The sequence below is a fragment of the Acomys minous genome, assembly GCF_964271855.1.
Source record: "Acomys minous genome assembly, chromosome: 5".
Classification (NCBI taxonomy): Eukaryota; Metazoa; Chordata; class Mammalia; order Rodentia; family Muridae; genus Acomys; species Acomys minous.
Window position 1 is genome coordinate 99,108,267 of NC_140494.1, and position 27,917 is coordinate 99,136,183.

The 27,917-nt window shown below is 35.9% G+C and overlaps 1 protein-coding gene across 1 annotated transcript; it reads left to right on the forward strand.

Moving 5' to 3' along the window:
• Positions 1 to 2,215: 2,215 nt before the first annotated feature.
• On the forward strand, positions 2,216 to 27,917 carry LOC311598424 (uncharacterized protein; the record flags this gene model as incomplete). The annotated part of the gene is made up of 4 exons (XM_084783472.1): positions 2,216 to 2,517; positions 14,365 to 15,018; positions 15,970 to 16,027; positions 26,898 to 27,917. The coding sequence occupies 4 exons, from the start codon at positions 2,216 to 2,218 to the stop codon at positions 27,864 to 27,866; spliced, it is 1,983 nt and encodes a 660-aa protein (XP_084639598.1). The 3' UTR covers positions 27,867 to 27,917.

Genomic DNA, 27,917 nt, shown 5'->3' on the forward strand with positions numbered 1-27,917 from the left:
AAATGCTAAGTCTCTAAGCAACAAAAGACATATTATGGTCTAGCATACAAAAACCATCACTTATGTCTTTTTTATATCCTGTGCCTCTGCCCCGAGAAGACATTGAGAAAGTTTCACCGTCGCTCATAGCCAAATATATCAAGCTAGTAAGCTACAGAAGACTTCTGATGTCTCATATGGTGGTAAGTCAATAAAAAGATGTCAGCCTTTTTAAAAGATTAAAGGCTATGACGAATTATAACAAATTAATATTCCAGGGAATATGAAAAGTTAATTTATTGTTTGTGTCGCCTTAGAACCAACGGTTCCAAATGCCGAGAACCTGATATATTCCCTAAAACATAATACAGGTAAAGGAATGAAGTAAAACCTTTCTCTGATGATGAGGTAGGTTGAAATTTCTTTATGCTTTTGTCTTCATTTTTTAAACATGTTTATTTTTAATTTGTAAGCATATATAAATGATAAATTGTTGGGGACACAAAAGTCTTTTTGCCTACCTATCAGTATGTAACCCAGGCATGTTAAACATGCAGGGCCCTCTCCTTAATGGAGGAGATAAGGTACCAACCTGTTTTGTTTGTTTGTTTTTATACTCAGAAGACTGAGGTTAAAGTTTTTAATTTCACGATGACCTTTTTTGACATCCATGGAGGCAAACATGCCCCCACCTTGTGCTATTAAGGCAGACTTCACCCAAATATCTCAGAATGTTTTTCCCAGATTCTCCCTCCCTTTCTGTCAGTCAATAAAACTCATTCTTAGGGGAGAATTTCACATGTGCTTTATAGCCCTCTGACCTCTATGTTATCTCACTCAGAAACTGCCCTAGATTATAGTGGCTGTAGCTACAGAGCTCGTTTTCATGGTTGGGTGTGCTTTTTAGAACAGTGTCTAAGTAGTTACACCTTAATCTTTACTGAGCACCTGGAATGAGAGTGATGGTTGCCTGGAAACCTTTTCAAAACTGCATTGTATTTTAAATATGCTGACAGTGAACCGCTTGGCATTAGACTCCTCAAGTCTGATCCAGGTTGAGGAAGTCAATCTAATCTGAATTTTCATTCTCATCTCTTCTCCAATCACTGGCTCCATTGACATCTGCAGAGCCACCTTTAATAAATGTAAATTATTAAAATAGTTTTGAACTATTTGTTATTTGTTGAATTATCTAAAATGGAGATTATTCACATCTGTCTTTTCCCTGTAAAGGTTTTATCTATGCATTTAGAATGTACATACAGGGAATGGTAAGACAGTTTATAACTTGTGGGGTTTTGGTGAAAAATTGAAGCATACACCATTCTTAATTGTTTTAATTTGTTGAGCATTAGCTCTGCAGACTTAACTGTGTTTTTTCATTTTATTAATTTTTCAATTTAGCCTTTAGCACTTCATTCCTATCCCATGTGTCCCCAGGGACGAATAGTCTGCTCTCTGTTCACGAGTGTAACAGATTGTATTGTACATATTAGAGAAATGATTAAATCTGTACATTTAATGTCTTGGCCATTATGCTTGTGAAATGACTTCCCAATGAAGTCCAAAGACCTCAGGGGTTTACTTCCATTTGATATTATGCAATTCTAATAATCAATGAAATTTATAAAAGAATATCCTGGAAAAGACAGTAGGGACATTGAGAATTTCAGAAGACACAAGTTGAAACAGTGTCACAGTAAGTTTCATCTTGAGGGCCACTTCTCAAATCCTTATATATTATTACGTTTTCTTGTAGCATACAGAGGATTATAACCATTACTAAACTAAAGTTTGTATTTGAAACAATGTTACTGGTCCTGATGCCACCACAGTTTTATCTGGATTAGCTCCAGGTGAGCTCCAGGGTGCTACAGGTTCTCCACGTATCAGACCAGGGTTGAAGCAATGGCAAATGATGAGATAAGAGATGGGAATTCTCTTCTTGTCCCGCCTCCTTCTATTTGATATCTGCACAGTCATGCCAGCAAGTGACTGTAATGTTATCTGCTTTGTAGAATGTTGGTGAAAGAGTTTATTTACTTTTAATACACTAATATGGGGCAATATCACTCTATATCATTATAGGGTGAATGACAATTTCCATGAACTCAGATATATTTATAAGCACTTTCATCATGCCCTACACATATGTGATAGAAACGATGTTAGCAATTTCCTGAGGCCTTATGATGTCACAATTATTTTCTATATTCACAGATTATCTTAAAGAAGAATGGGTCTGGAAAATGGTTCTTTGGTGACTGAATTCATTCTCCTGGGGTTAACAAATGATCCTGATCTCCAGTTACCGCTGTTTTTTCTCTTTTTCCTAATATATACAACAACAGCACTGGGAAATTTAGCTTTGATCATTTTAATTGTTCTGAATTCTCACCTTCATACACCCATGTACTTTTTCCTTTTAAACTTGTCCTTCATTGACCTCTGTTATTCCTCTGTAATTACACCTAAAATGCTGATGAGCTTCATAGTCAGGAAGAATGTTATCTCCTACATAGGATGTATGACCCAACTGTATTTCTTTTGTTTTTTTGCCATTTGTGAGTGTTGTGTTCTGACATCAATGGCCTACGATCGTTATGTGGCCATATGCAATCCACTCTTGTATAACATTACTATGTCCCCCAAGGTGTGCTCCTATCTTATGCTTGGTTCATACTTAATGGGATTTTCTGGTGCCATGATCCACACTGGATGCATCCTGAGACTGATCTTCTGTGACAGGAACACCATAAACCATTATTTCTGTGATCTTTTTCCTTTGTTGCAGCTTTCCTGTACCAACACTTATGCCAACGAAATAGAGATTCTTATTGTAGGTGGGAAAGACATCATTGTGCCCAGTGTCATCATCTTTACCTCCTATGGCTTCATCATCTCTAACATCCTTCAAATGAGATCCATTGCAGGAATGTCCAAAGCCTTTAGCACCTGCAGTTCCCACATCCTTGCTATCTCTTTATTTTTTGGTTCGTGTGCGTTCATGTATCTTCAGCCCTCCTCAGCTGACTCTATGGACCAGGGGAAAGTCTCTTCTGTCTTTTACACCATTGTGGTTCCCATGATGAACCCCATAATCTATAGCTTTAGAAACAAAGATGTTAAAGTTGCTCTGAGAAAAACATTTAGCAAAAGAAGGTTTTCATAAAAAAATAGATATATTCTATAGTTATGATCATGGGAATATCAGTGGATTAATCAAAACTACCTTTTTATGTATTTTTAAAAACATCTTACCATTGTTAGGATATTAGGATATTATTGCTTTTCCAGATGTTTTTGTTATAAATTTCCATTGATTTTATGTTATTGGCAAAATCTTCTTTCATCATTTTAATTAAAGTAACAGCAATTTATTAAATATTTTTTGTTGTTATTATAGGATTTATCATAAAAATATCCAATGATCAGCCAATGTTTATACAAAGGAGCACTGTATTGGTCACGTATCATGTGGCCAGATGGTTCTCATTTGTCAATGTTATGAAGTGTGAATCAAGTTGTCTTTTAATTTTTACTTGGGCATCAGTACTTCTTTGGAAATGCCAGAACTTCATGATCTAGTTATTTTTATTACCTGGCTACTAAATACAACCCACACTGCAGATGTAAATAATATCTATTAGACCTTCTTATGTCAGTTGGTTGTGTTATATTCATTTCATAAATATTAGCCAGTATATTTTATGAGGAGTGTTAGAACAAAATATCTTTATATTGTTCTATATATTAGAGTTTTAGAGATTATGCTTCCTTTCTCCTTTCCCAAAATTTTGGTAGAATTATTTTATTCTTAAATAGTTTAAACTAACAGCCAGTTGAAAAATGATTAAAACTATGGACCCATTTTTATTCTGGTAGAATATTGAGAACAACTCCAGGAGTTAAAATGACAAACTATAGTTGAAATTCAGTTGATGGATTTATATGCCAATTCCAGAATTAGATATTGTGTATTGTAATGCAATAATCATGAGTGTATCTTTAGCTAAACTGTATGCTAAATCTGATCTTCAGGTATCTAACAACTACTAGTAGTACTGTTTTATTTATTGAGTAATCTCCCTACCAATTTCCACAGTTACATTTTCTGTTGCATTATAGATGTCTTATTTTATCACAGGTTTGCTATTGCTTATTATTCACTTTTCTTAATTTTACCCATTGTGAGTAAGATGAGATGGTAAAGCAATCTAATTTGGATTTCTATTTTGATGAGTAAAGATGTTGAAGTGTGTGTGCATGTGTGTGTGTGTGTGTGTGTGTGTGTGTGTGTGTGTGTGTGTTAGCTCTTTCACTTACTATTTTGATAAGTATCCAGTTCTTCTGCACATTTAATGATATTTTCTCTTTTGGTGATTAATATGTTTTACTTCTTTATACATTCCAGATTCCAGTTGCTGATCTCTTGTTGAAGCATGGTCTGGTAAAAGCATACTTCTATTTTTTCATGTTTCTCTTGTTTGTTTTTTTTGTTTGTTTTTGCATTAATGACCTAATCACTAAAGAAATGATGTTAGTCTCTAATAATTCTCTATTAATGAAATAAGAGCCTGTGAATTGTGAAAAAAATCAAACAGCAGTATTTGGAAGGGTTTAGAGTGGGAAAAAGTAAAGGCGAACTAATGTAATTATATTATAACCTCAAGAAATGTAAATGAGATGTAATCTGAATAAATTAATTAAGTAATAAATGTAGATAGCTGGGAATAAATTCATACCATTATACAAAAGACAACTAAAATAGAAACATCTATAGAAAAATTTAATTACACACACACATCAGACTTCAAAAAGTAAGCTTTATTATAAATTATTTTTAAAAATACCTACTCAGAAATTTATTTGCTCTGCATCTGTCTTGGGTGTTTCCTTCATCTTTGTCCATTATTTTCAAACTTTCCAGTGTTTAACTAAGATCTTTTATGCAGTTCATATTAATTTTCATATAGAATAAAAAGCATATGCTTCCCTTCATTAACCTGTGGAGATCCAGCCTCAGTGGGTTTAGTTGTTTGTTGTTGTTGTGTTTGTTGTGTTTTTATGTTTTCCAAATCTGAAGATAAAATCTTATGTATCATAGATTGTTTCAGCCCAGGTAGCCAAGTGTAAGGTGAACTCCTGATCCTCTCATCTCAAACTCCCAAGGGAGGAGTTTTCAGGCATATGCCACCATGGCTGACTTCAGCAGTAGTTTAAAGACTGTGTCATTGCTCTGACATGTTTTTATGATACTGTTGTCTTGAATAAGATGTCTGTACCTCTGAGATTTGTATGCCCCATATTCTATTCCATTTAATTGTTTGTATGTCCTTGTGATAGCCCTGTGTTATCTCATGAGGTGTTTTCATAGCATGGTATGGTATCAGTTATTATAACACCACTGACATTGCTCTTTTTTTTCCTGAATTGTTTTCATTTTCAAGTTCTGTGATTTGTGGTGAAATGTTCAATTTCTTAGTTCTTTGAAGAATGACACTTTAATTTTGATGTCTATTGTACTGAACCTATAGATGTTTTTGATAATAAGGAAATTTCATTATATTTAACATTTGTTAATCTATTACATGTGATTTATTTTCATCTTCTTGTATCTAAATTATTGACTTTTTGATGTCTTGCAATTTTGAATATAGATAATTTGTACCTTTTTGCTTAAATCCTCTACATTTCCTCTTTTAGAGAATATTCAAATACAATTGATTTCTTGATCTATTTTATAGTGGGATTATTACTGGGGCTTTTTTTTTCCCAGAGGAAATTCACAAATCTATTTAACCTTGAACATGAAGGTTAGCACTGTATATGTTGAGTATATGTGATACAAAATATGTATGCATTAGCAGTTAGAAAAGAGAGTAAATTAATAGTATCAACTAAAGACATAAAACATCATGCTGAGGTAAAATTACTAGGAAAAATAAGTAAAAACTACATAGAGCTGACATAAGTAAAATGAGAAGAAATAATACGTAAAATCATGGCAAGAACTCAGAGGTTATTGTTAGAACTTAGTTTCAGAAAGTTAAAAACAAGCAAGTAAATTATACTTCATCTACGCAAGCATTAAGTGAAGTATTATTGCTTCACATATTAATTCTTGATTCTCTACTGTATTCGAAGTAATAATCAAACCTGAAATGTGTATTCATCAAATTTTATAAAAATCCCCTGAATTTTACAGGGGCATTTAACTGCAACTTTGATGAAAGTGTTTACCAGAGCTGCGAGAGTTTCTTAGGTCTTCGAAGTATGAGATTATATAATCTGCTAATAAAAATACTTTTCTTATTCTCCTATTTGTTTAGCTCTTATTTCTTTCTATTGCCTTACTTTTCAGGACATATTTTAGTTACTATATTCAATGAAAGCTGGAAGTGGACATCTGGTTTCCTCTTTTTATTTTCAAGTGGGAATATTTTCAACTTTTTTGTATTTAGTGCTCCACTGTCTTTGTCATGCACAGCCATTATCATTTTGATCTGTGATGCCTATCTTTTTCTGTTATTAATCTATTTTATTACAAGGAATTTGTAACATTGCCAAAATATTTCTGTATCTTCTGAAATCATCATATGAGGTTCGCCTCATTCTTTTATTGTTGCATTTTAATTTTGACTGTGGTTGTAGATCCAGTGTTAGATAAGTCAACTTTATTATGCTATGGGACATTTTTAATATGGTGCTGAAAATTTGGCTTTAAATATGTGTGCACTAATTAGTCCGTGTTTTTACCTTGGGTGGTGTTTTATCTGCTTTTGATATATTTGATATATATTCCTAGGATTAATCCTAGACATGATTTGAGTCTAATTATGAAATAGTTTTAAGAAATATTGATATCAATACTTCCTTAAATGTATAGTAAAATCCTGCCATGAGGCCATATTGCCCTACGGTCTTCTTTGATGGGAGACTTTTATCACTACATCAGTCATTACATATGATAGGTAATTAATTGCTTCAGAGACTTGCTTATAGAATATGATGACTTGTTAATATCATCACATTCAATAAGAAACTCATTTTTATAATAGTTTGGAATACAAATTTCCCAAAACTGTCCTTTACTGATTTTTCTGGTTTCCACTCTTAGTTGAGATAATAGTCCTTTTTATCTTCAATTTTTTGCTTATCAATTTTTAAAATTTTTTTCACATGTACATTTATATTTTCCACATATATACAATAAGCTACCTATAGCAAGAATAAACATGACACAATCAGGAGTGTTATGTAAATGCTATATCCTTAGTGTTTTGCCTATTTATCTTCAATTTTTGTTAAGTTGTTTGGTTCTACTTGTTTAATCTAACCCGATAGTTTAACAGTTCTCCCAGGCTGGAGACTGTCTTATTCTGTGCATTTGTTTTCTCTTTGCTTTTTGGTTAAAAGACTTCATTCACTTGTAGGTTTCTAGGCAGATTTGGGCCCAGGGGTCCTGCTCAAACTAAGGCACCAGCCAAAAATAATACAGGCGGTAAACTTTAAACCCCTACCCAGCTCTAGCCAATGGTCAGAACAGTCTCCACACTTGAGTGGAGAGTGGGATATGACTTTCTCATATACTCTGGTGCCTCACATTTGACCATGTCCCCTGGAGGGGGAGACCTGGTGGCATTCAGAGGAAGGATAACAGGCTACCAAGAAGAGACTTGATACCCTATGAGCATATACAGGGGGAGGAGGTCCCCCTCAGGAACAGTCATAGAGGAGGGGAATAAGGGGAAAATGGGAGGGAGGGAAGAAGGGGAGGATACAAGGGATGGGATAACCATTGAGATGTAACAAGAATAAATTAATAGTAATAAAAAGGCTTCATTCACTATAACTTAATGTGAGCCAGTCCCTTATGGTTGGCGTATTCTTATATTCCTTTTATATCAATTTTATATCATATATTATCATTATATCATAAATATTATCAAAAGTTATTTTAGGCAAACTAACTTGTTTACTGAGTTTTTATTTTCTGTCTGACAAGTAAAGCAAGAGAAAGAAAGAGTAGAAAAAAAATAGGAGAACAATTTAAGTGTTTTTTATTGTCGGGTGAAGTTAATATAGTCCCATACTTAAAATACCTGAAAAACTGTTCCAGCTGTGAAGAACACCTTCATCAATATTGCAATTGGATGCCACAAAGAACTTTGTTTTTCTTTTCCTTTATTAATTTATTCTTGCTACATCTCAATGGTTATCCCATCCCTTGTATCCTCCCATTCTTCCCTCCCTCCTCTTTTCCCCTTATTCCCCTCCCCTATGACTGTGACTGAGGGGGATTACCTCCCCCTGTATATGCTCATAGGGTATCAAGTCTCTTCTTGGTAACCTGCTGTCCTTCCTCTGAGTGCCACCAGGTCTGCCCCTCCAAGGGACATGGTCAAAGGTGAGGCACCAGAGTATGTGAGAAAGTAATATCCCACTCTCCACTCTACTGTGGAGAATGACTTTGGTTGTTTGAATCTTTGGTTCATTTGGCAGAAAGTTTGACATTGTTGTTAATATTTCCAAAGCATTGATTGTTTCCTTGATATTTTGTAGTGTGTTTTTTTGTTTGTTTGTTTTTCTTCTTGTTTTCTGAATAGTTCAAACCTTCTTTACAGCTTTCCTGTGCTCATGGTGCAGCTTTTTAAATACATTTTTTATTAATTTATTCTTGTTACATCTCAATGGTTATCCCATTCCTTGTATCCTCCCATTCTTCCCTCCCTCCCATTTTCCCCTTATTCCCCTCCCCTATGACTGTTCCTGAGGGGGATTACCTCCCCCTGTATATGCTCATAGGGTATCAAGTCTCTTCTTGGTAACCTGCTGTCCTTCCTCTGAGTGCCACCAGGTCTCCCCCTCCAGGGGACATGGTCAAATGTGAGGCACCAGAGTACGGTGCAGCTTTGACTAGTGAAAAATGTCAAGAGCCATGAAGCCAGCACAGATGTTTGACACAGTCCAGCAAAGCTGAGCCAAGTGCTGGTTTTGTCATCCTGCTGTCGTTCATCCTGGGTTTCTGATCTATCTGTAGTGCACTGGTGAGAGACTTTTACATTGTGCTTCATTTATGTCTTTTCTCTAGAAAATTATTTCTGCTCTCATAGAAGTAACTTTATCTGGCCCTACTTAGGAGTCTTTCTTGCCTTGGATACTGTGAAAAGCACAAAACGTTGGATAGGCTCAGAATTCTCTTGGCATACCTGCCCTTCAGCAAATTCATAAACTGTAAATCTGGTAACAGATGAGATTATAGGATTCCTTGTCATTGCCCCAGAATATAAAACCTTAGTAACAAACTTAGTTTGCCTAAAATAATATTTGATAATATATGATATAAAATTAACATAAAAATATAAGAACTTGCCAATTATAAAGGACTGGCTGACATTAAGTTACAGTGAGGTCTTTTAACTAAAACACAAAGAGAAAACAAGTGAATAGAACCAGTCAGCTGGCAGCCTGTGAGAGCTTTAGAATTTTTTGCACTGGCTAACTCAAAAGTTGTATTTTCATAACTAAGCATCGTTCAAGGCTTGGCAACTCACCTAGACTGACTCAGGTATTTTTCTATCTGTTTAATGTTTCACTTTCCTGAAATGTCCTATGTCATAAATCCTTAGTCTAAAGTGATTTGAGACTGATAATACCTATTCTCTCTGCACTTGAAACATTTGTTCAAGGACAAAATGGCATGATCTCTATTTCTTTTGAAATCATGAGTTTGCCTCTTTTGTGTGATCTGTATAGATAATGAAACATCCCAGTTGTTAGTTGTTCTGCGATAAAAGATTCTCCCTGCCACAGTCTCTGATTCATTCATCCATTACTTCCCTCTGCCTGATCCTTATCTCCTCTGCTGGAACCTGACTGCCCAATAGTCCCCAGCACGTTCATACTTTGCCTTTGAGATTTTTTTTTTCTGGGTAGGAAAAATTGACATGATACCACTGTTCAAGTACAGGGTAACGTAATTATTCAACACACACTGAAGGGAGGCTGGTCTTGTTTTCACCTTTTGTGGGTCAAATCTGCTTGTGGGCCAAAATCTGTTGTGGCTGTTCTGGAGCCCATAGAGAGCTTTGCTGGAGCTAAGTGTAGAGTGCTTCTTTAGCTTTCTCTAGGTCAACTATTAAACAAGTATCAGGAAAGGAATGTGAGTCAAAGATTACACAAAGATTTTTTTTACTCCAAGGATATCACAGCTAAGTTATATAGTTGAGTGACAATTTAATTTTCTTACAATTCAATTTTATGTACCAATCTTGACTTAGTCAGTATGCAATGTATTTGTGCTCTCAACAATGGTGAAAAATCACATTAAACTAAATAAAGTTCTTAAGACATAATTTCCATGTGTGTATGTATGTGTGTGTGTGTGTGTGTGTGTGTGTAATTTGTTTTCACATACACCCAGAAGAGGGCATCATATCCCATTACAAATAATTGTGAGCCATCTCTCCATCTCTAAGAAATAACATCTTAATAATTTGAACTTATATTTTGTTATATTCTTACACATACATAAATATTATATTAATGTTTTGGCAAAAACCACAAAGAGTGCAGAAAGACTAAAGGTTGCAAGGCTATTATATACACTGCTTGAAGGAAATATTTAATGCCATAATAATGTAAATTATTCAAATATGCAAAAACAATTAGTCATTAAAGAATTGAACTGTGTAATATAAAATAAAGGAGAGGGACTGGAGAAATGGCTCAGCAGTTAAGAGCACTGACTGCTCTTCCAGGGGTCACGAGTTCAATTCCCAGCAACCACATGGTTGCTCACAACCATCTAGAAGGTGATCTGATGCCCTCCTGTGGCCTGCAGGCATACATGCAGGCAGAGCACTATATACAAAATAAAAAAATAAATCTTTTTAAAAATCTCACCTGAAATATTAAAAATAAAAATAAAAATAAAGGAGAAACTTAAAAATGAAACTTACTTTCCAAATAATCATTTGATATATTATATGTAAAGTGATTGTGGTTTTAAGTGCTCTGATGCATTAAAATGTTAGATTTACAAAGTATATTGTCATGCTTATACACCACCGTAAATGAAGAGATAATCAGCTTCATTTTAGTTTCAGATCAGCATTAGCAATTAGTGCCTGAAGCCTTTTACTGACCATTGACACTTTTAGTTTAGTGCTATCCAATAAGCCCAGAACATTGTTACGGATACTTAAGACTTTTAGCAGTGAGCTGTATGCTTAACTTGTGAGAATGAACAAAAAATTATAGGAAAATAGTCACAATAATTCACCTATTGTCTAAGATAACAGGTTCTTTATGTTTCACAAAATGTTAAATATTTGCTTCCTGCCTGTAAATAAAAGCAAACCTGGCCATTTACTGGCTGAATGCACATCTAGATTCAAGTTTTATTTAATTAGTCCAGGCGTCTGTTTATATAGTTTTAGAACTAGAATCTTGATAAGTATTTCAGGTTTTTGCTGAAACTGATTGCATTATAAAAAATAAATTTCAATTTGCAATGTTTCTACTTCAGACTTCCTATTCCTGGGACTAGAGGTATGTGTGACCACAGAGGAGTAGGCATGATTTAAATAAGTTGAACTGAGTAAACTGAGGTATTGATGAAACATTGATACTTTTACAAGCAGACCACCCTTATCAATGACAAGATAACTTAAAACCTGAAATTTTTAATCATACATGCTTTGGGAACAAAGATAAATCAAACTGAGAAGATAGGTAATCAGCACACCAGGCAGTGTCCTTATACAAAACAGGAAAGTTTTCAAATATGTCTATAAATGAACCTCACATGAAAAACTAGTTCCAGAGCAGTCCTCACCTCTGATACTTGATGGTTTTGGAAAAGGAAGATGTACACCTATAATCTTCCTCATATGCAAAATTTCCTGAAATCAGTAGTATCTCTGACAGAAATAATCCATTTTTGCTTTTAACTTACATAACTATTCAACTTTGGATGGTTTCCACTAATGGTATATTAATCTGGACATTCTTAAAATGTTTTAAATCTTTTTTACTGAATTACAAAAATGATCAGATAAAATACATATCTTAACCATTATATTTTACACAAATGCATATGAGAAGCAGAGATGTTTAGTGATTTGTCTAAGTGCATAGCCATTATTCTTATTATGATTAGTGCAAAATCTTTGGCCTCATTAATATATTGTTATATTTAAAGTCTGAGCAGTGTAATTGGTAAGAAAATGTCATTATTTATCATAATTATTTAGTTGGCATGTGTAGTACTTTGAACAGGAATGACTCCCACAGACTTGGTCTCCACTTGTAGCTTTAGTGGGAAGAATTAGAGAGTATATTCCTGATGGAGTATCTGTGGTTTTATTGGAGGAGATGTGTTACAAAGGGTGGGCTTTGTGTTTTCAAAAACCCATAAAGAGGCCAAGGTTTGTAGACAATTTGTGCAGATGATCAGATGTGATCTCTCAGCTTCCGCTCTGGTTCCATGCCTGCCTGCCAAATGCTCTATGTCATGTTGTTCATAGACTTCTTAGTGCTCTGAAACTGTAAAAAGCCGCCAATAAAATGCTTTCTTTCTAAATTTCCTTGGTCATTTTTTTTTTAATTTTATCATAGTAGTAGTAGTAGCAGTAGCTATGAGAGGGTGAAGCAGAGGAAAGTGATTTTGGAGGTTTGGAGTGCTCATCAGGACAGAATACTTATTCAGGAGCAGTGGTGACTTCTTGAGATTTATCCAGTTCATTGAAAATAAACGCAATAAAAAACACAATTACTAAACAGTGGTTTGGGGCTATCTGACAAGAGATGATACATTAAATATTTTTCCACATTTTAGAAAAGTTTGAATGAAGTACAAAGGAAGTTTGAATGGAACTCTGTGGAATATTACTGTTAAAGACTCACAAACAAAGCAAGTAATAAAAATAAAAGATTTCTCTTAAGAGATTAGGTCAATGTGAGATGGGAGTTCAGTATTGGCATAAGGTCAGATGAGGTACTAATCCCTGAAGAGACAGTCATACCTTAGTGCTCAAGTTCATGAAGATATATTATGGTCTAGAATGTAAAAGAAACCACCTCATTTCTTTTTATAAGTGATATCTGTGCTCTAGGGAGAGACTGAAGAAGATTTTACTGTGGGTTCACAGGCAAGTGGAGTATAGAAATAAATAAATTTTCTTGTGTCCCATCCAGTGGCAAAAGTGAACAGGAAAAAAGCAGGTTATTTTTGATCCAGTGCATCAGAGCATTAAGAATTCACATTATACTTTAAGAAGCCTTTCAGAAATATGAGAAATTCATATTGTGCTCCAGAGTAATGGAGTGCATGAAACACTGTGTCTTGTAGCTTGATATTATCCTTTGGAATAGCAAGGGCAGGTAATAAAAAGAGACAGCCCTTTTACTTTTCCTAAGTATCTCTTTCAGTTTTTATAGATTATTATATAATTATATTTTCACCTTTTATCTCCACTTCAACACTAATTCAACCTCTTATGCATTCGTTCAAGTTTATGGCGAATATATATATATATATATATATATATATATATATATATAGTGTGTGTGTGTGTGTGTGTGTGTATACTATCTGCTCTGTCTATATGTTATTTGTATATATGTTTTGAATCTATGCTAATGTCTAACTTCTATGTAAGATTTTTTTTTCTTGAGACGTCCCTGAAATCTGAAGCAAATTATATAATATTTACAATTTGCTTTGAACAAGTTATTAATTGTGAGATTTGCAAGTAAAGCTATCTCACACATGCTTCTCCCACATAGAGTGGATTTTATGTGTCTGGGGTGAGTATAGCATGCATAAAGTGAGTAAACAATTGTAAGATATAATCTGTTGAGACTCATGTATATGGCAAAGCACGGTTATGTATTATTAACATGCTGAATATTAGGTCTCCAGAATTTAATCATATTTTGTAACTGAATCATTTTATTCTTTGGTTAACATCTCTTGACTTTGTCTTTCATGGAGTCCAGCAAGCCGGCAAGCTCACATGTACAAGAGAACAAACATACAGTTGCAAATTATTTGCTTTCACTGTTTCTCTTCTATCTCCACAGATTCTCCTAGAGAAGAATGGTTCTGGCAAATAGCTCTTTGGTAACAGAATTCATTCTCTTGGGCTTAACAGACAACCCTGACCTCCAAATACCTTTGTTCTTGGTTTTTCTAGTAATGTATATGATAACTGCCTTGGGAAATTTGACTTTGATTTTGCTAACTGTGCTGAACTCTCACCTTCACACTCCCATGTACTTTTTCCTCTTTAACTTGTCTTTCATAGACCTCTGTTATTCTTCTGTTATAGCACCCAAAATGATAATGAACTTTGTACTAAAAAAGAATATTATTAGTTTTTCAGGATGTATGACTCAGCTCTACTTCTTCTGTTTTTTTGTTATCTCCGAATGTTATGTCCTGACAGCGATGGCCTATGACCGCTATGTAGCTATCTGCAATCCACTCATGTATAATGTTGCCATGTCCCGTAAAGTCTGTTCCTATCTTCTGCTTGGTTCTTATTTGATGGGATTTTCTGATGCCGTGATCCACACTGCCTGCATCCTGAGACTGACCTTCTGTGACAGGAACACCATCAACCACTACTTCTGTGATCTTCTGCCTTTGATGCAGCTCTTCTGCACCCGCACATATGTCAATGAGATAGAGATTTTCATTGTAGGGGGAAAAGATATCACTTTGCCCAGTATAGTCATTTTTATCTCTTACGGATTCATCTTGTCTAGTATCCTTCAGATAAAGTCTACTGCAGGCAAGTCTAAAGCCTTCAACACATGCAGTGCCCACATAACAGCTGTTTCCTTGTTCTATGGCTCATGTGCATTTATGTACCTAAAACCAACTTCAGTTGGATCTTTAAATGAGGGAAAAATATCTTCTGTCTTCTATACCATTGTGGTCCCTATGATGAACCCTTTAATCTACAGCTTGAGGAATAAAGATGTGAAAGTGGCCATGAGAAAAACTTTGAGCAGGAGAAAGTTTTGGTGAGAAACTTACTATCTTTATGATAATCATGACAAATCCAAGATCTTCTAAGTGTGGTTCCTAATTTGTTATTTTAGTTTCTCATCAAAATGAGATAATTTATATCTTTCTTTCCATATTTTTGGGATAAGTTTACTTTGTTTCCACACAGTTGTCATGTGTACTTTCAAAATTTAATAGTTATTAATAGTTATTAATTAAATGACTTTTAATACTTACTAATTAAAGGCTTATTTTTTGTGGTTGTTTTTCATTGTCTTTTTTTTTTTTGTTTGTTTTGGTTTTGGTTTTGGTTTTGGTTTTGGTTTCCTTTGGGGGAATTAAAAAGGTCTGCCAGTGATTAAAAAACAACAATGTTTAGTCAGCATCCTCTTGGACAATGCTCTTAAATTATATGTCTTTTGAGTGACTGTTTTCTGATTTGGTCTTTCCTCATTGATTGAATACAAGCCAATATCTTCTTTTATCACAATAGTCATATTTATATTGTAAGAACATACCATCATATTTTGATGATAAATATGCATATATATGTTGGGTAAACAAGGTTCTAGAGTTGATGTGATGTGTAGCCCAGAATGTAAAAGAGCTCATTTAATAACTCCAGAGGAATCTATGGGGCTTAATTTCAAGTCTAGCATTTTTAAATATGAACTCAATATACTGCATTTTAAAAATATCATTTCACCAAAACAAAATATGGGATAATATTTCAATTTTGGAATTTGGAGTGGATTAATCCTCAATATAATACTAATTCAAAAAGCATTTCTCTCTTCCTTTCCGTATTTGTTTCTTTTTTTCCTCATACCCCTTTTTGTACAGAGAAATTGACTGACTTGTGTATCTGTATGGCTATCCAACAGGAAGCTACTGCACTAGGAGTTAGAATCTGGGAAGGACAAGCCTAATATCTCATTAAGGGACTAATTATTCCACCTCCTCTTTAGTGTGGCTGAAGGTGGACCTCCCTCCAACAATGTGGATTCTTGGCTTCTACTCTTTGTGGTTTGTTTTTGTTGTGCTTTGTGAGGATAATGGGATGGATGTGTATCCCATTTTATAATTTCCCCTTTTTGTATCTTTTGTTATGCTTTGTGGGATCCTCCTTACAGCATTATCTTCAGTAGCAATTGTTTTCTGCTGCTAGTTAGTATGGGAGAGGAAATGGCTAACATCTTGAAATGCGTCTCCCAAATCATGGAGTGGAGATGAAGCAGGAGACACTTGTACATATCACTTGTGTGCTGGGTCAAAATCAGATAAGGGGGCTTGGGACTTTGATAGGAGGAGATGGAGCTAGGGATGGTTTCAAGCTAAGATATGAGTGAGAGCGTGAGGCTGTGAAGTGAGGAATAATGGAGAAAAGGAAAGCACGGCTTGCATACAGACGAGAATGGAAGTACATGGGCTGGGGTGATGAGAAGCAAGTAGAGAGACTATTGTTGGTTCAAACCTGGAGAAAAGAATACTTTAGTATAGAAGGATAGTCAAAAAGGTCATTTATGCTGAGATAAAAGTCAAAACCCAGTAACTTACTAATTAGAGTACAAATTTATAAGTAGTTTTATTGACAAATACAGAAAAAAATCTAAGTAAAATTTCAAAGTGATAAAATTGGAAATATGAGATAGAAGGTATTATGTCAGTATTTCCTCATCACTAGGCTGGTATGTATTCTACATGCCTGGTCATTGGTACCGTCCTCCTTAAGTGGAGGGAGGACCTCTCTCTTAGGTCAGTTTTCCCCTTCTTGAGGAGAAGGATTTCCATAAGTGGAGACCACTTCATGCCAGAATTCCCTGACCAATAGCTCCTGCTTCCAGGCAAGTTAAAACTTTCTCCCCAGTGAATAGGAAATACGCATTAGACCACCCAGGCTTCTGTGGCCCAGGAACTGATGGCATATGACAGTACTGCTCAGCTAGTAACTGTGCAGTCACAATATGTCCTGGATTTCTCAAGTTGCCTTGTATGTGCCACAGCCATTTTCCCTCTGTGGTTGACTTGGGCTCACCTCACCACTCTACACTTATCCGATGCCCATGCTTGCTTTCAAGCCACCCAGATGTTCTGTTTCTTAATCCCCTCACTCTGATTCTCAGAGCATTTTTGTTCTGATGATAATTATCTGTGGTCAGTGAGGTGGCTGGAACAGGTTATGGCCTGGTAGTGGCAGCAGTGGCAGCAGTAAGGCACCCTGGAGGATTCTCATGTTTGCTCATGGGAGAAGTTCATTTGCACGTTCAGTTGATCATTCTATGAGGGACACAGGATAACAATTTGGAATAGTAGCATGACAACCCAAGTCTTTCTCTTTCATTTCACTATATTCATCTATTCATGTCTTTTATCTCTCTATCTTACATGGAGCACTTAATCTCTTTACTTCTTTGAATTCCCCTGATCTAGATATTTCATAAAATAAAATTATATGATGTACTGTCCTTTTTGATTGTATTCTTTCCCTTAGTATATAAATTTGTGAGCTTTATCCAAACTTAGAATGAGTCTGTGCTTCAATCTTTTTTACAGCTAAATAATATTCTGAAGAAAGGATATAGCCCATTTTGTTTATCCATTCAGTAATATATATATATATATATATATATATATATATATATATATATATATATATGTCACAAGATAAATCTCAGTTGTTATTTGTTTTGGTAGGCTTTTTGTTTCATTTGTTTTGGTTTGTTTGGCATTCTTTATTTTATTGATATGTTTTGTTTTGTTTTGTTTTGTTTTGAGAAAGAACATAAAGTTGAATGGATAAAGAGCTGATGATGATCTGGGAGGCATTGGGAATGACAAATGAAAATAAAGTATATGAAAATATCTTATTAAAAGTATAGAAGACGTATGTAGTTACTTATGAACAATGCTCTAACAAATACAAATATTTATTAGAACTAAGTTTGTGGCGTGGATGTATGTTTTCAATTCCACTTACTATATACTTGGGAGTAGAACTGGTAATACTCATAGAAACTATGTCTATCTTTTTCAGCTGTAATTCTGGATTGCTAAACAAAGTTTCTGTAACATGTGAAGGATGTCAGATCCCCTCCATTGTCATAAACATTTATTTATTTTTACATTACTCACTCCAAGGGTTGATTATTGGTGGAGGTTATAACAAAACCAGTTTAAGAATAAACACGTAGCCTGTGAAATGAGCAGTAATAGATAAAATACTCTTTGAACCATATTTTCAAATGAGCTGGAGGGGGATTGCACCGTGTTTACACTCATAGTGCTACACTGTTCCAACTGTCTGTGGTGTCTATCAGGGTACAGGGAGAGGGTCTCCTAAACAAGATCCGCATTAACGGCACAAGCTTTGTGCCATTTAGAAATAAAAGCTTGATAATCCCACTGAAGACATACTGATGCACAGACTTTGAGAGGTATCTCTGCTGTCCTGTCCATGAATAAATACAATTTTGACGTGTGCTCAAAGTCATCAGATGGTAGAGTTCATTGATAAGAGTCTTCATTGTGAGCATCAGTTCTACTTTCTGCTAGTGATAAAGGCTCCATCATCCATCAGTGAGGATGATGAGGAAGCAGGAAAGCAAAATTTGAAAGGACTATTAATTGATTAGAAGGCATCAACAACTTCTAATAGTGAGGCATAAATTTCCTATAAATTATTCATAATTTATTATGGAAATATAAAAGCTGGCTAGGAAGTAATGAGATTTTGTAAGTAGAATTTAAAGGTTTTAAGGTAGTTTCATTTACACTTGCTGGCCTGTTTTTCCTAGAAAAATTTTCAGACAGTATATCATTATTCTATGATCTCATGTAACCATGAGTTTCAGAGTATGTCTTTGATGTATGTTTAATAGCACCTTAAAAATAGTGGAAAATCATTTGGTTTTTATAGAACAATATGTTCTTTTATATAACACAATAAAACTAAGAGTTCTTTCATACAACACAATTAAAAATCATCTGGGCTGTATGCCCAGAAGTGAGATAGCAAGATCACTTTTAGATATACTTCTAGTTTTGGAAGAACCTTAATTTCGTTGGTCATTATAGCTGCAGCACCTTACTTCTCCTGAGGTGCAGGAAAGTAGTACAATAAGTTACCATTCATTTTGACTGGTGCATTCAATGTACATAAATGAAGACATAATTCTTCTGATTAATGTGTAGATTAATATCTGTCATTAAGATAATTTATTTTATTTTAATTTTTTATTAATTTATTCTCGTTACATCTCAATGGTTATGCCATCCCTTGTATCCTCCCATTCTTCCATCCCTCCCATTTTCCCCTTATTCCCCTCCCCTATGACTGTTCCTGAGGGGGATTTCCTCCCCCTGTATATGTTCATAGGGTATCACGTCTCTTCTTGGTAACCTGCTGTCCTTCCTCTGAGTGCCACCAGGTCTCCCCCTCCAGGGGACATGGTCAAATATGAGGCACCAGAGTTCGTGTGAAAGTCATACTCCACTCTCTACTCTTGAAAACTATAAAAGATAAGCATTAATGTAGCCAAAGGCACTTTAATGACTACATTATTGGTATTACTCTCAAATATTCGCAGTTTTATTGTTGCTTTGTATAATAAACAGAAAGACACATTCAATAATATAATTTTAAGAGTTTTATTAGAGACAACCTTTATGCTGGCTAGATTTTATGTGACTTTGATATAGTTCATGGTCATCAAGGAAAAAGAAAGCTCAGTTGAGGAAATGACTCCATAAAATTGGGCTGTAAAGCATTTTTGTGATTGACAATTGGTGCCAAAAGGACCTATCCACTACAGGGGTACTCTTGAGTTGTGTGAAAAATAGGATGAGTGAGTTTTGGGTAGTAAGCCAGTAAGCAATGTTCCTACATTGCCTCTGCTTCTGTTCCTACTTCCAGGCTTATGCTGGAGTTCATATCCTGACTCAATTTGACAATAGACTCTACTGTAAAGATGCAAGCAGAAATAACCCTTCCATTCTCAAGTGGTCTTTGGTCATGATATTCTATCACCCCAATAGAAACTTTAAGTAAGACACCATGCAGGAGTTAACAACACTACTCCCAGAGAATTCTTACTTATCATTCTTAGTTGTGTGATATCTCCTTATGACTTGGGTTTAGATATATAATAAAGGGCATTACTGCCGGTCTTGGCTGTCCATTAAGACTAGATAGTGAAAGCCTGTTTCTGAAGGAACTATGCACTTTAATCACAGGACACTGAGAATTTAAGCAGGAACTGAGCTGGTAGCTGTTCCCTATTTGGATAGCTTTTGTGATGTCTGCTTATGCCAGGCAGGGTACTGGAGAAAAAAGTGATCAACAGTCTCTTACCCATCTGTGAACCTTGGGAGCTACAATATCTTCCTCCCTGGCACAATGTGCTCATTAGCCCAATAGCAGCATGAGTCTTTTAGCAGTAACTATTATTTGTTTGAGGTTCACTCAACAGGAGGAAATACTACATTGTACCGTATGTGTATCCCTGCTTAGAAGTCCATGGCCAGAGTGGCCAGTAAGTCTTGGCTAGGCATCTACGAAGTATGTTTTGCTAATGAACATGGTGTTAAATAGCATTTTTGAAAAAATGAAAGGTTAGAGAGATACAAGATGACAGTGTTGAGTACGCATAGTTACTGAACAGTAGGACAGCAGAGAAAGCAGAGCAACTGACAGGCCTGCAGTATAACCCCAAAACCCAAGAGCCCACAGTGTAGAAAAATCACAGGTTACCCAGCTAAATCCTGGAAAAAGTCTGGTGCTCCTGCTGGTCCTGCCTCAGCTTCAAGCCACCCAGTAACTGGGCAGCACAGCTCCATGCCTGCGTCCCCACATCTCACTAAATAGAGACCTTGCAGACAGTGCAGCTTGAGGCCAGACCCCAGACCCTCCACTGAAGGGGTTATCTTCTGGGATGAGGACATGTAGATCTTACTTCAGGTGCCCGCTATCACCGACGCGGCAGAAACTTTCAAGGTACCATAGCTTGTAGCCCCAACCTTGGCCCTTCCCATGGAAGAGTGGAACCTTCAGGTTGGGTCAGCCTACCCAGGGCTCCTGACTCAGTGAACACAGTCTCTGAGCACATTGACTAAACACAGTGGCTGGCCAGTGGGACGTCATTAACCTTGGAACAAGAAAACCAGAGGTGAAGCAACCAACTCCAGGACTTTCCTTCTAGAGATGAGGGGCCCTGGACTCCTAAGGAGCCCACTTGGGCTTACAGGATCATATAGCTAAGACGAGCCCACCCCAAATCCCTGACAGACCCTCACTGATCCGAAACCATTTCCAAAAATCTGAGGAAAGCAAAAGGAGATCAAGCGGATACAAAATGAAAAGGAAGAAGTCAAAGTATAAATATTTGCAGATGATATCATAGTGTACATAAGTGATCCCCAAAATTAAACCAAAGAACTCCTACAGCTAATATACACCTTCAGCAATGTAACTGGATACAATGTCAACTAAGAATATAATAATAATCAGCAGCTTTCATGTATAAAAAGACAAATGGGAAATTAGGGAAACAACACCCTTTACAGTAGCCATCAAACCATAAAATATCTTGGTGTAACTTTAACCACGCAAGCGAATGACTTGTTTGAAAAAAGAAAATGAAACTTCAAATCTCTGAAGAAAGAAATTGAAGAAGTTATGAGAAGATGGAAAGATCTCCCATGCTCATGGATTAGTAGCATTAACATGGCACAGTTTTGAATGACATAAATCACCATGGAATTAAAAAAAAATCAGCATTCTGCTCAGTCCAAAAGATAAAAATAAAAAATGCCAATGTAGAAAAAAAAAGTAAAAATGGCCACCTTACCCAAAGCAATGTATAGATTTAATGCAGTTGCCATCAAAATGCCAGCACAATTTTTTTCAGGCTTTGAAAAAACAATTCTCAACTTCATATGGAAAAAACAAAAACAAAAAACCCAAATAGCTAAGATAATCCTGTACTATAAAAGATCTTCTGGAGTTATCGCCATCCCTGATCTCAAACTACTATAGAGGAGCAGTAATAAAAAGTGCTTGGTACTGGCATAGAAACAGACAGGTTGATCAATGGAATCAAATCAAAACCCAGAAATGAGCCCATATACCTATAGACACTTGATCTTTCATAAAGAAGGCAAAAAAAAAAAAAAAAAAAAAAAAAAAAAACCAAACAAACAAAAAACATATAGGGGAAAAAGACAGCATCTTTAAAATTGGCACTGATCTAATTAGATGTCTACATATAGAACAATGTAAATAGATCTGTATTTAATCACTCTGCACAAAACTAAAGTCCAAGTTGGAGTAAAGACCTCATCATAACTAGACACACTAAATTTGTTGGGCATGAGCCTCGATGTCATTGGCACAGGGGACAACTTCCTGAAGAGAACACCAATAGCCCAGGCCCTAACATCAACAAGTAATAAATGGAACCCCATGAAACTGGAAAGCTTCTGTAAGGTTAAAAGACACTGTCCACAGAATAACAAGACAGCCAACAGACTGGGAAAAGAACTTTACCAACCCTACATCTGACAGAAGGATATATATATATATATTCTCCAAACCAAATAACCCAATTTAAAACCAGATATAGAGCTAAACAGAGAATTCTCTACAAAGGAATATCAAATGCCCAATAAACACAGTTTCCTTCCTGGAATTGAATTGCATTTCACAACAATGATGTATGTTTAAAAATAATTATTCTGGCCATTGGACTTTGGTGTTTGTACAAGAAATTATAACAAGAGTGCCTGGGAGCCACACAGTCCTAATCTAAGCCAGTAAGAAGTTATCTACATCACTTACTCACAAGAGCACACTTCAGTCTCTTCTGCAGTTCTGATTTTTCATTCATATTCTATACTGTAATCCCTCTCCCTCTCTCATATTAGGAAGTTTGCAGCATACACAAATACTTGATTTCTCCAGCTAGACAGGCTATGGGTACATGAGCTACAGACCTGATTTGAAATTGTAAAGTGGTTAGACAGCCAGAAACAGCTTCAAGACTGATGAAGAAAAGGAGAACTCCCACAAAGAAACTGCCCAAATAGCCGGTCAACTGCTAAAAACTTCTCTAAGTATGGAAAGTTTGGAATGTTGCTAATCTGATAGCATATTTACACATCATTGGGACCAAAGATCCATCACTTGCCCACCTTTGTATCAGACCTAATACCCAGACCTAAAAGCCCCTGGAATGTATTAACCACACTCTATTCTTTACCAATAGAAGAGCTAAAACACCACTATCTTTTAGCATGTGAGACCTATAGTTTAGATTCTTCTGTTTGCTTTTATAACTACATTAATGTTTCTACCAGTAGATTTTTAAAAAAATGCTTTGATAATTTTGTTCTGTTACCAGGAACATTGTATAAAACTGCTTCCACATGATAAAATTGTATTTGATGAGACCCAAATCTTAATTTCTAGGCCTTACTTATTTACACTTGACTCCATAATTAGTTACCTCTTAAATCGTAAGCACACACACATACTTCACTGCATAACAACAGTATCCTATATGAGTCAGAAAGTACAAAATATTTATGAACTATATTCTTTGCCAGAAAAATATTTTTGTCAAGTTTTAATTTGGCATGTTAATATCATGTGACTCAATACTTTTTCACTTTTATTTTTGTTTTTACTGTATTGATGTTCCTGTACTATGGTCTCAATGTTAGCCCAGGCTATCCTGTGAGTGGCTAGGCTGGTCTTGCTGACCAGACACTCACAATCTTCTGGCCTTGACCTCTTGGTGGTTAGTAATACAATATTGGGTCACTTTACTTGATGGGCTTTTAAAAATTTAAAATCTGCCAAAATATTGAGAGGTCAGGACAGTCATATGCAACCCTTAAAATATATTTAGATAATGTGAGGTTCAAGTATCTGAGCATACGCGCACTGAGAACAAAGGTATCAAAATATAAAGATAGACTGACTGTTAGATCAGGACTTAGTGAGGCATATTGGAAATAAAATAATGAGACACATATATCAGGAAGCAGAATTTTTGTTTTAATCAGAAGAGCTGAAGGGCTGTGGGCACATGACACAGAGGATTGATGATTTTACACAGTGAAAGGGATTACAATGGAAGATTCCATCTGCAAGCCAGTTCCGCAGCATCAGATATCAAAGAAGGGAAGTGTCCTGGATCCTGAAGGCCCACAGGAGTCACTTCTGAAGTAAACTTTGCTGTCCTGAGCTTTCCAGTCCTCCAGAGGCTTATCCTCATTACCCCCTTCATTAACACTATCCTAGGTGTGAGATGTTATCAGCATGTGTCTTATTCTCTACATCTAAAAGTTAATTATCCGGTGTGGTGGTGCATAAACAGGGGGAGGAAGTCCCCCTTAGTCACAGTCATAGGGGCAGAGAGTAAGGGGAAAATGGGAGGGAGGGAGGAATGGGAGGATACAAAGGATGGGATAACCATTGAGATGTAATATGAATAAATTAATAAAATAAAAAATTTTTAAAAGTTAATTATATTAGAGGGCAAGAGAAAGCAGCTCAGTGGTTCTGAACTTGCCTAACCTATATGCAAACATCCAGAGAGCTAGAAAAAAAAAACCAAACAAAAAAGAAACAAGCAAAACAAATTAAATCACATTTGCAAAAAAATACCTGTTAAGAATAACTGAAATTTGCTATGACCTATGTTGTAAATATTGTATCTACTTTTAAGAAAGCCTGGGAATAAACTCTGTGGAAAATCATTCTTAAAGACATGGCAACAAACTGAGAAATAACCAAAACAATAGTTTTCCCTGAAGAGAAGGTAGCTGAAAGATGGGAGTTCAATATTGGCTCAAGCATGGAAGATGTATAATCCCCAAAGAGAAGGCTATACCTGAATGAAATATTGAGTCTCCAAGGAAGTATGGTCCCGTCCTGTGTAAGCATTTAAATGCCATCTCCTCATTGTCCCTTTATATCTGCAATATGTTTCCCGAGAAGAAGCGAAGAAAGATTCTATCTTGTTTATTATGTTCATTATGCACTCAACCTCATATGAGATGTCTGGTGTCTAATTTTTAGAGGCAGTCATGATAAAATGAATTATTTTTCCTAATTTTTCTTTAGTGAATTATGACTATGATTATGAAACATAAATGGTGATTCAAAGAAGATGTTTAGAGAATATAAGAAAGTAATTTTATGGAGAATCATTTTAGAGTAAGAGGATCCAGGGCTTCAAAGTCTGATATTGTCTTTCCAGAATAATAGAAACAAATACCAATGAGAAAAATGTCAATAAGATTTTTCTCTTAGAGAGGGTAAGTTTTAAAATCTGTTCGTACTGAAAGCATAAATTTTATTGAACACATTTACCGAGATATAAATGTATATGTAAAAGGGGCTATGATGTATAATAATTGTTCTGGCCGTACCTGCTTTGTTAAATGACCCAGCATGGAAGCTGATTCACGTGTGCCCCTTCTCCATGTTGATATGCATGTGCGTGTTTGCATACGTGTACCTATAATGAGAAGATAATTTTTGTTGTTGTTTTTCAAGATATGGCTTTTCTGTGTAACAGTCCCGGATGTCCTAGAACTCTCTTTGTAGACCAGGCTGGCCTCAAACTCACAGATATCCACCTGCCTCTGCCCCCTGAGTGCTGGGATTAAAGGCGTGCGCCACCACAGCTGGCTGAGAAGATAATTTAAGGTGAATTCTGGTATCAACTCACCATTAACTAATGTCAATATGTTGAATAGTAGGTTTCTAACCACTTTTTATTTTGCAAAATTGAACTTTCTTCCCCTTGGGCCACTTTCTCTCCCACTAGCTCTAGCAACCAACATTTTTTCTGTTCGTTTATGTGAATGTACGTTTTATTTGACTTCACATAGGGGAGACGACCCAGAGACTCACATGTGATGCAATAACTTCTTCTTATGCTTCTTTCTGTTTTAGTTTAGCTTAGTTTTTCATAGTGGGCTTTGCGTCAAAATGAGCACAAAAATCTCTAATGTATACTTTTCTATCTATCATGAGCAATTTTAAGGTTCAAGATAAATTCACATTAAAATGTCCTGGCTATAGAAACAGAGAATGGTCAGAGTCACTACAAATATAAGCTCCAGTGTCTTCCTCAAGATACTGCGTTGCCATGGGAGAAGCCCACTTCTCTAGATCTACGCATTTTCCTGAACTGGCTATACCATGACCACTCACAGAGTCTGCTTCTTTTGGGTGAGGCTTCTTTTGCTCATCTTTATTTGCCAATGGAACTCAAATCTGAAATTCTCTTTGTGTCTTTGTCTGTCTGTGTTCTTATCTTCTATCCTTTACCGGACAAGAACAAATTTCTCTCTAAAGCCACTATTTAATCGACATAGATATTTCTGCATTGACTACGGTCTATGAATTTTCCTGAACTGGCTATGTCACAGCCAATCACAGAGTCTGCTTCTTTTGCTCATGATTCTAAGTATCCTGGAGACCAGCATGGATACAGATCACCACTAGCTTGCTAAAACATTTCCCTGTATCAAGAGCAGACAGAAGCAATAAAGAAAGAATTAGAAGAGAGAAGGACAACTAGGTTCTTGACTCTCCAATTTGCCCTTTGCCTTTGAATTTTCAAGTGGCCAGATTAGCATCTTAGGTCACTGGGCAAAGCTCTGTGCTATAGTGGTGATGTTCTATACTGTGTTTAACTTAACTGTGTCATGCTAACTGGTGAGGCATTGCTGTTCTGTACCATGGTACCATGAAAGGCAGGCTCAGGAATTTGAAGCTTTTTGTTTTTTAACATTCAAATAAACCCTAGCCATTTGAAGAACAAGGTGAGTGTTTTAATTCTCCTTTTTCTGAAATTTCACATGTTTTTTTTTCACCCCACAGATTTTCTGTGAGAAGAAGGCTTTTGAAAATGGTTCTTTGGTAACTGAATTCATTCTCTTGGGGATAACAGACCAACCAGACCTCAAAATACTATTGTTCCTAGTCTTTCTGGTAACATACATGATAACTGCATTGGGGAATTTGACATTGATCATCCTAATTGTGCAAAATTCTCACCTCCACACACCCATGTACTTTTTCTTGTTTAACTTGTCTTGCGTTGATCTCTGCTACTCTTCTGTGATTACACCCAAAATGCTGGTAAACTTTATACAAGAAAAGAATGTTATCTCTTACATGGGATGTATGACCCAGCTATACTTCTTCTGTTTTTTTGTCATTTCTGAATGTTACATACTGACCTCAATGGCCTATGATCGCTATGTGGCTATTTGCAATCCACTCATGTATAATGTTGCCTTGTCTCCTAAGGTATGTTGCTATCTAATTCTTGCTTCTTATTTCATGGGACTTTCTGGTGCCATGATCTACACTGGATGCATCCTTAGCCTGACGTTTTGTGATGGGAACACCATCAACCACTATTTTTGTGATCTTCTGCCTTTGATGCAGCTGTCCTGTACCAGCACCTACGTTAATGAGATGGCACTGTTTATTGTAGCAGGAAAAGACATCATTGTGCCCACAGTCATCATCTTTAGCTCTTATGGCTTCATCCTCTTCAGCATCCTCAAGATAAGATCCACAGAGAGCAGATCTAAAGCCTTCAGCACCTGCAGTTCCCATATGCTTGCTGTTTGTCTGTTCTTTGGATCAGGCGCGTTCATGTACCTCAAACCTACATCTGCTGTGTCTGTGGATGAGGGAAAATTCTATTCTGTTTTTTATACAATCGTGGTCCCCATGATGAACCCTTTAATCTACAGCTTGAGGAACAATGATGTTAAAGTTGCTCTGAGAAAAACTTTGAGAAGGAGAATACTTTGCTCAGAAACTGGATTTCAATGAGCCTATAATTATACCACACAGAGATTATCTGAGTTTGATATATCTGTGATA